We start from the raw sequence: 9,999 nt of genomic DNA, 5'->3' as shown, positions 1-9,999 counted from the left end.
TGATCAGCCGTAAAACAGTGATTCTGTCCTAATTCCCTTGCATATTAATGGTGGAGTTCCCTTTAAAATCTTAAATGATTCCCTTTGAGCTAAATTATTGACCTGTTTCCCTTACATCTATTACAGAAAGTTTTTTGTGTGTGTGTGTGTGTGTGTGTGTGTGTGTGAGAGAGGAGAGAGAGAACTAACCCGGTCCATTCAGATACTGTGTGAGGGAGCAGTGAAGCCGCACAATAACAGGTTCACTCCGGATCACATCCCAGGCAAGTGCAATCTCCTCCTATGAACAAAAACATCATTTCAGTTTCACACACTACAACTTACACACACAAAAAATATAATAATTTTAAAAAAAAAATAATTGAAAAAAAAAAAATCATTGGTCATCATCATTTATCTGAACATTAACACTTACATCTAGGAAAGTGACATCAATGTGTAGGTCGATGTCCACATCATCAATTGCACCATATAGATACAGTTTCTGGCTTGGTGATTGTGACATTCCATCTTTGACACAAATCCTGCTAGTGTAATTATTCTTTATTCACAGCAGCTTTTAAAATACATACTCATAAAGACTAGAAAATTGCTAGAATATATTACTCAGAATATGTTGTTGACATTCAAGCACAAAGCTTTTAGGATCCGAAGGGGAATTCACAACAAATTTAGACATGATGAAGCAGTTTACTTTGTTTATACAGCCGGCTTACAAAACATTCTCCTTTAAAGTTGACATGAATAGTCATTTGCACCCTATTTTAAACGGGTTGGAAGGGAAAATAAGACAGGACTGTTTTTATCTATCAGCCAATAACTGAGTGAAATTAGACAATGCAAATTTGCTAACAAAATATCAATATTTGGCTACTGGTTAGCGTGTGGCCCTAAATGATGTAGGAAGGATGCAGTTTGATGCTCCAGCTCTGTTGCTGTGCTTCACTCAAAGCATTTATTTCTCATAAAACCATTGTGATTAGTTTGTTGTGTTGCTCTGGGCTAACTGTTACCATGGTTACACCTCACTCCCAAATGCAGTCGCTGTGTCTCAAAAGCAAAAGGTTTGAGGAAATAATAATCTCCTTTGATCTGTAAAGAGGAAACTGCTTACATACAGCCGATAAACACACACTCATTTTCAGACACATGTAAACACACAAAATTACATATTTACTACGGTAAAAGAAAATCAGAGCAACTTCAAGGAATCATTTAAGATGTGTTATGCTGTTTACTGAAAATGTTGTGCAATGACCTAAAAGCAGTTTTGCTTTTTCATTAAAATCGTGTTCAATGAATAGTCAAACCCACTTAGTGGGACATGCCCTGGAATTATTAAAGGGAGCCTCAGTGACCCCACTCATAGAGACTTCAGCAAAACCAGCCCAGGTCATTTTTCAAGCAGAACGCTGAATAAATACTCAAAATAGTTTTCCATCCATGACTCAGAGCAAGCGCATCACACAGATCACACACTAGACCGAATATAAAACACACTTCTGCTGCTATGAATAGTCTTTTATGCTGTTCTTTCTTTTGACTGTCTGCGGTTATCAAAAGCAGCTTGACAAGATAAACTTTCAAGGACAAAGCTTTTAATAGCTGTCGTCGCATGAAACACCATTCAGATTGCCAGATTTTGCGGGGTGAATCATGTTCTTGTTGACAATCTGTCATGAGTTCTTTTCATCCGAGTTAAGCACATACATCAAACAGCAATAGACAGAGAAATCCACTCACTACTAGGGCTGGTGCGGTGAGGGAATTTCTCTTGCGGTAATTTTGAGTGGCTCAATAGCGCGGTATGCAGTATTACCGCCACATATATATATATATAATTTGTGTGTGTGTGTGTTACGATATAACTAACGAAGTCATATTCAGAAGACAATGAAACCGAAACCAAATAGCGTTGAAACAGGAACTAAAGTAAACAGAAGAACAGAACATAAACCTGACAATAAGATCGTTAGGCTATCGTTAGCCTATATGTAATCTGATTTTCTAATCTGACTGGACAAGAGACTTTCTATTGATATTTCCTCCTGCGCACGCACGTTCTAGACGGGCTGTCAGTCAGTGCAGTTACAATGTTGTGCCACAAGGTGGTGGAAAGGGACTGTCATTCAACTACACGTTCAAAAACGCTGATTCCTTCATTCAAAGAGACGTAATGAAACACGCTGTTGAAATCATTTTAACTTTGAGCGCCACTTTAGAAGGCTCAGCTGACCAGCTATGCGTCAATGCTAAGACAGATATTTTGCTTTTCCTTGGACATGACCGATCTCAGTCGCTCTCGCTCTCATTCACTGTCTGTTTAGGCTTGTTAAGTGCAAATCTACGGAGCCTCTGTACAAATCAGCATGGTACACATTGTTATCATTACTAACTTGTTTAATATTTCGTCCACATGCATGAAGTCTAAAACGAGAAGGGCATAACCTTACGAAAAAAATAAAAAAATAAAAAATCGCGGTTGCTGCGGTTCTTGCATTCCTCTGCGGTTTGCTCGTCAATAGCGCGGTATTGCGGTTATGCGGTTATCGCTACTCACTACTCTTAACTGAATAACTTTTGTAGCTTTAACTAGGATAAATCTATATTTAATTTATTAATAAACACTATGCAATGTTATTTCACATCTGATTATACATTTTCTGTACCATACTACTGTTAGACCTACCCGAAAACATTTTTAAGCACTGTTTAATTTGTATTTTTGTTCTATTGCATTTATTTGCGTCATTGCTTCTAATTTGTTAATCTGTTCTTAATGACTATTCACTTGTCTTTAATGTTTGAAGAACCTTAAATTTGTTAGGCTAGTAGTTTTTGAAATTGAAATGACAAATGTTGAAATTTTGTATTTATTAGAATACAAGGTCAGATGAGTCTAACTGTTTTATTTTTTGTGGTAGGGCCAATTAAAATTTTGGCAGGGCAAGTAAAAACTTGAACTACCACTCCAAAAGGGCCAGTAGAAAAAATCCTTAGTGTTAAGCCCTGATTTTAGATTACTCTATTATAAGATCAGTCTCATAGACTGTGTCCAAAACAAACTACCTGGGTTTCTTGTGAACGTTAATTTGCCATACCAGCATCTTCAGACTATTTGATTTTATCATTGACTGATTTTCTTTTCTTTGATCCTTTGATTCTAATGCCGAGACACAGAGATGTTGTGTTTTAGAAGGATGCAGTGACTATATTTCTCAAGAGATCCAAGAGTAATCATAATACTCATACAAACCTAGTAGGTTTTTGCCTACTATAACCACCTAATAATTGCTGCAAAACGTTAAAAGGAAAGTTGAATTTGAACAGGCAAAATATGAATCACAGATTTCGAGTAAATGTCCTTAACTACTACTGAGTAAGTGAAGTATTTTTATTTGTTTTATTTAAACACTGAACTGTTTGTCTGAGCCTCTAGACTTGCCCATCACAGCAACACTGGCTCAACCAGTCTGAGCATTAGTTCGCTTGCGGTAATTTTGAGTGGCTCAATAGCGCGGTATGCAGTATTACCGCCACATATATATATATATAATTTGTGTGTGTGTGTGTGTTACGATATAACTAACGAAGTCATATTCAGAAGACAATGAAACCGAAACCAAATAGCGTTGAAACAGGAACTAAAGTAAACAGAAGAACAGAACATAAACCTGACAATAAGATCGTTAGGCTATCGTTAGCCTATATGTAATCTGATTTTCTAATCTGACTGGACAAGAGACTTTCTATTGATATTTCCTCCTGCGCACGCACGTTCTAGACGGGCTGTCAGTCAGTGCAGTTACAATGTTGTGCCACAAGGTGGTGGAAAGGGACTGTCATTCAACTACACGTTCAAAAACGCTGATTCCTTCATTCAAAGAGACGTAATGAAACACGCTGTTGAAATCATTTTAACTTTGAGCGCCACTTTAGAAGGCTCAGCTGACCAGCTATGCGTCAATGCTAAGACAGATATTTTGCTTTTCCTTGGACATGACCGATCTCAGTCGCTCTCGCTTTCATTCACTGTCTGTTTAGGCTTGTTAAGTGCAAATCTACGGAGCCTCTGTACAAATCAGCATGGTACACATTGTTATCATTACTAACTTGTTTAATATTTCGTCCACATGCATGAAGTCTAAAACGAGAAGGGCATAACCTTACGAAAAAATAAAACACGCAAAAATCGCGGTTGCTGCGGTTCTTGCATTCCTCTGCGGTTTGCTCGTCAATAGCGCGGTATTGCGGTTATCGCGACAGCCCTACTCACTACTCTTAACTGAATAACTTTTGTAGCTTTAACTAGGATAAATCTATATTTAATTTATTAATAAACACTATGCAATGTTATTTCACATCTGATTATACATTTTCTGTACCATACTACTGTTAGACCTACCCGAAAACATTTTTAAGCACTGTTTAATTTGTATTTTTGTTCTATTGCATTTATTTGCGTCATTGCTTCTAATTTGTTAATCTGTTCTTAATGACTATTCACTTGTCTTTAATGTTTGAAGAACCTTAAATTTGTTAGGCTAGTAGTTTTTGAAATTGAAATGACAAATGTTGAAATTTTGTATTTATTAGAATACAAGGTCAGATGAGTCTAACTGTTTTATTTTTTGTGGTAGGGCCAATTAAAATTTTGGCAGGGCAAGTAAAAACTTGAACTACCACTCCAAAAGGGCCAGTAGAAAAAATCCTTAGTGTTAAGCCCTGATTTTAGATTACTCTATTATAAGATCAGTCTCATAGACTGTGTCCAAAACAAACTACCTGGGTTTCTTGTGAACGTTAATTTGCCATACCAGCATCTTCAGACTATTTGATTTTATCATTGACTGATTTTCTTTTCTTTGATCCTTTGATTCTAATGCCGAGACACAGAGATGTTGTGTTTTAGAAGGATGCAGTGACTATATTTCTCAAGAGATCCAAGAGTAATCATAATACTCATACAAACCTAGTAGGTTTTTGCCTACTATAACCACCTAATAATTGCTGCAAAACGTTAAAAGGAAAGTTGAATTTGAACAGGCAAAATATGAATCACAGATTTCGAGTAAATGTCCTTAACTACTACTGAGTAAGTGAAGTATTTTTATTTGTTTTATTTAAACACTGAACTGTTTGTCTGAGCCTCTAGACTTGCCCATCACAGCAACACTGGCTCAACCAGTCTGAGCATTAGTTCGGGACAGGACTATCGGTTTGAAAGACAGAGGTAATGTGCGATTATTTAAATTTAATCAGTCATGTTTGCAGATCCATTTGGTGACACTAGTGGCATGGAAGTTACAAACTGTTTCTTAATATGGCCTATTACGTACATTGATCACGCTTTCGTCAATGTAAACGATGGATGTAGTTTGGTCTTTTTAGATATTCAGTACAACAGTTATCAAGAAAATTCACCAGCTGTTCAGAAGTTCAGAGAGAATCTGCCAGCATGTGGCATGGAAGAGTCTCCCGAAGGCTTTGAGACCATCAAAACAGCAAAGGATTGTAAAGCTGCCACATTACAGTCAGCAAGAGCCAGTGAGCATTAACAGCATAGCACAGGCATTAGGGTATGAATCTTCATTGCCTTTGGACTGGTCATCACAGAGCACACAAATCTCGCTCACTCACTCACTCACTCCAGCTTTATGGATTTGCTCCAGTGGATGGTCACATGATTAATTTAAGCACAATCCATGTGTGCAAACATTCATTTTCAGGATGGAAACCTTCTCAGAAGAGTGAGGGACTAATCATTAAAAGTTAAGAGAGTTATAAAGTTATTTTATATGAGCTGCAAACTACTTTAAGTAAATTTACCATGAAATGAAAAGTCTGAAGCCCCAAGTGCTGTGGGTTTTAAGCTGGTTTTATACCTGTAAGACCTTAGGAAGTTTAGTTGCAGTGACCATGTGAGGCAGGACCTTGTTTAGCAAACTCCAAGTCTGAAACTTTCACTATTTTCCCTATAACTAAAGGTCACATTTTCACATGCTTCTAAATTTAACTCCGCACCAATAAGTGTCATAACATAGCCATTTAATATTATTCTTCATTCTCATTGTTGTGAGAGAATTCAATAAGAATGATTTGTGTCTGTTGATAGCACACTACAAAAATTGTAGTATCAATTTTATGCATCTTTGCTGAATAAAAGTATTAATTTCTTTCCTCCACAACATTGAACAGTAATATAAAAAGAAGGCATGTTTGCACTGACAATTATGACAACAATTTAACTGGAATACTCACAGCTCAGTTCGTGATTTCAACACATTTAGGCTATTACTCGGTTAATATGGATTGTAGGTGGTTAGTCAATAAGACTGAACAGATTCCAGACTGAAATGTTATGTAAATGAATAGCGTAGTGGAGATATAATAATATAGTAGTGTAGTGACTCCGCTGAACTTACCTGTCCAACATAGTAGAACTCCTCTGAATCATTGTCACCCTCTGAATCCTCCTCTATAGCATAATGGCACTGTAGAGGTTTCAAAATCAAGGCAGAACTTTAGTCATGGTAAAAGTGATTCACTGCCATACCTGACATTTGTAAATAAAAGACATTTTATGATGAAAGCAAAAAATATGGTCTAATTTCTTACCACGTTTTTGTCGGTTTGAAGTTTTGATTTAATAGACAGACAGCTGGTGGCATCGTTATTTATGCGTATTTCTAAAGACAGAGTAGAGTGAAAGCACAGATGTGTGAGGATGACATGATATTGTGAACAGAGAATTTCAGATTTAGATCATAACTGGCATAACTCCTGCAACAGGCCTGGTCATGTCCTGAATATTCCAAACTTTCTAACCATTGTTTTTTATTGGCCTTATGCGTGTATGATGACAGCAATACAATTGTTTCAACTAAAACACTGCAGGTCTTACTACAAGATTAGTTTTTAATGTTAACTCCACTTCAACTACCAAAGAAGTGGTACTTGCATTTCTCATCACCTCAGATTAAAAATAGTTTATGCAGAGGTCTGAGTCAGAAAACCTTTACAACTGGAAAAAGTGTGCGCATCCAAGATCCATCAGTAGTATGTACACAGGATCATTTGTTGTAATGTACTGTGCTGGAAAATGTCAAGGCTTTCTTTATTAAATGTGTGGATTGGAAAAATATTAGGTGTGCATGACAAGCATCTATTAAGCATTAAACTAACTGCTGGGGGAAATGATTGAAGATCTCTTCTGTTTTGCCACTTTGTTTTGGCACATGTCTTGGCCTGTTCTAAAAAAAGAGCAGAAGAAATGCAGTACGATTCCAGGATAATTTATTTCCAGGATTACTGCCAGTGTAATCAAAAGCTCCAAAAACAGAGAAAGACTGGCTAACACTATGTGAATACTGCAATAATAGGATCTTTAGATGATTATCCTACACACAAAAAAAGTACTAAAATGTACCACTGCATTACCATGTTCTTTTTTTTAGGGCATACGTTATCATTTGACAGACTGGGGACAATCTGATGTTTTCTTTTTTATTCAGCAAAGAAGCATTATTATATTCAAATAAGAAATATTAAAATATAAAACAGATGTCAATTAAAATAGAAAACACAAATTTGCAATAATATTTTACATTACTGTTTTTACTGTACTTTGATCAAATAAATGTAGCCTGCGTGAGCAAAAGAAACATTTTCAGAAAAAAAATCTCATCAACAACAAACTTTAAAAAGGTAGTGTTTGTGTACCTATATCATGGTTATATTTGAGGTACCTTTGAGTATAATCTAAATGCTGCATTTACATGAACATGGTATTCATTCAGTACCATGTGCTTCCACCACAGTACTTTTTTTTTTTTTTTACTGACCATTTCAAAAAAAAAAAAAAATCTGAAAAAGTATTGTTCAACCGTTGAGCCAACTCAATGAAATCCGATCGTGTAGGTGTTGGAATAAGGGTAGTTTAGGGTTGGAGCAAAAATATTCAGCTGACAGGGCCTTGACCAAATTTTAAAATGACTGAAATACTCCTGAAGTACACTTTGGATCTGGAAGGCTGCTGGTTTCCTTTTCCCTTAGGCATGACTTTAAAATATCTGATCATTCACCTGATTCATTGGTTTTCTTCAGCCGCAGCTCTTTTATGATTAGATGGTAACGATTCTTACCTGTTGCAATTCTGTGGAAAATCACTGGTATTGGATCCCTGGTGACTAACACTTCATCATTGTTTTCAGAGTTAGACACATATGTGTTATCTGAAAAGACAAAGACAAGCAGGTGCTATTAAAGCACCCAGAAAAGTAAACCTGAAGAAGATCTAACAGTGTAATCAAGCCTGGCAAGTCAAGTGGTAACCAAAACCAGTAACTTGCAACTTATACATAATACATAGAAACACTCCAAATGAGAGTGAAGAGTGATAAGCGCTAATTCTTCAGTTTCTGGACAATTCACTATTTTCAGGTTAACACATCCCATGGCATTCTTTGGCAAAGTTGTCTAAATCTGTGCCAAGCAAATTCCTCATTCTTATGCAAAGCTGACTGTCTGTCACTATGCTGTGATTCAGGCTACACTAAGTCCTGCAAAAAGGAGGTCTGTATCTTCTAGATTTAGATTTAAGGGACAACACTTGTGTGTTTAATCAAAGCATTAAAGTAAATTTTAGGCTTAGAGCAACATCACAGCTTCACAACAAAATGCAATTTTAATGTGGGTATGTTTCGAGGGGGATAAATATTGAACTTCTGTGTACTATTTAAAAACAAATCTCACTAAGCAAAGACAAACTGAGTGCACTAGGCAACTACTGAAAACCAGCTACCTAAGAGCAAAAATCCAGCGTTATCACTATACCCTTAAAACCCGCTGAGCTTCAATACTGTGCTGTCACAAAACAAACACTGTCATTCACTTTAATGTAATGTGCCGTTATAATTACGTGACAGAAAAGATACAATTGGAAAGATTTAAGAGTATGAATCAACTGTGGTACAGCTGAGAATGATATTCTTATGATACAGCTTAGCCGTATTAGTACTGGTTTATAAGAATCAGCTGTCACTTTACACTGTAGACCCTGCATCATCTTTCCTATCAGGTCAGGTACGTAAATATGGAATAAATGACATTATGAAATATATTTTTATATTTTAACAGAAAAACTGGACACCCACAGAGCTAACACTGTGGGTGCTTGGCAGGGTATTGTTATGCATTTGCTTATGTGTTCTGAATGGTTTTTAAAACATCTAAAGATTCTGCTCCGCTCGCTCAACCCAGAATGCCGTTTGGTGATTTGCTTGTTCGAGATCGAGAATCTGTAGAGATCAAGAATAGTAGAGCAGTTATGGAGTTCAGATATTGTTTCAACGAAGTTGCAAGCCTTATACATAAATGTAAAGTAAAAATTAAAGTTAAGAATGAGCAGGGAGAAGAAACAGAGGGAGTGCGGGGAGACTGTTAAAGTTAGTCCAGATTCATATTGATTACAGAAAGCACGAAGATGTATGCAAACATGGTGCAGCAAAAGGTGAGCTAGTTACATACCATAATAAATGAATAAACAGGTAGGCTAAGGTTATATTCGGTTGTACGGAGCCCCGGTCATGACATGCAGACAAAATCACAGCCACGAATTTAGAATAGGCTAGTTCTCTTTTATGTTAGGACTACATTATGGCCAAATATTCAGATGTGTGCAGCGCATTTTATGGAGGATTGTTTCCTGATCCTGGTAGAGTAGACTACAATGCCGGCTGTTCTGGCTCACAGTCTGTAAGTACATTTTCATATTTAAAGAATCTGATGATTCAAACGCGAGTTTTGAGCAGTGTAGAGTAGCACTTGTTGTTTGTCATTTCTCCGATCACAAATGCAGACATGGTTTCATGTTTACGCGGCGCGATGCAACACAACGTGTAAAAAGACAGTATAAGTCATCATAATTATGTCCCCACTGGATGCAACAAATGCCTCATTTATAATGGGTTTTAATGTTTTTGTCTCGTCACTCTGGCC

General features: G+C 36.6%; 1 protein-coding gene across 1 annotated transcript in view; it reads right to left on the bottom strand.

Moving 5' to 3' along the window:
* Window positions 1-9,999, bottom strand: part of LOC107552550 (poly [ADP-ribose] polymerase 8-like) — a 38,111-nt gene that overhangs the window by 15,933 nt on the left and 12,179 nt on the right. Inside the window, exons 4-8 of the mRNA XM_016234449.1 lie at window positions 8,145-8,234; window positions 6,619-6,689; window positions 6,426-6,494; window positions 416-541; window positions 190-280 (exon numbers count right to left, since the gene is read on the bottom strand). Of these exons, the coding sequence (XP_016089935.1) occupies window positions 190-280; window positions 416-541; window positions 6,426-6,494; window positions 6,619-6,689; window positions 8,145-8,234 (447 nt within the window). The remainder of the gene's footprint in view (window positions 1-189; window positions 281-415; window positions 542-6,425; window positions 6,495-6,618; window positions 6,690-8,144; window positions 8,235-9,999) is intronic.

The sequence above is a fragment of the Sinocyclocheilus grahami genome, unplaced genomic scaffold (genome assembly GCF_001515645.1).
Source record: "Sinocyclocheilus grahami isolate Dianchi unplaced genomic scaffold, SAMN03320097.WGS_v1.1 scaffold453.1, whole genome shotgun sequence".
NCBI lineage: Eukaryota > Metazoa > Chordata > Actinopteri > Cypriniformes > Cyprinidae > Sinocyclocheilus > Sinocyclocheilus grahami.
The sequence above is the reverse complement of the archived record's forward strand: the minus strand, read 5'-3'. Positions and strand labels throughout refer to the sequence as shown.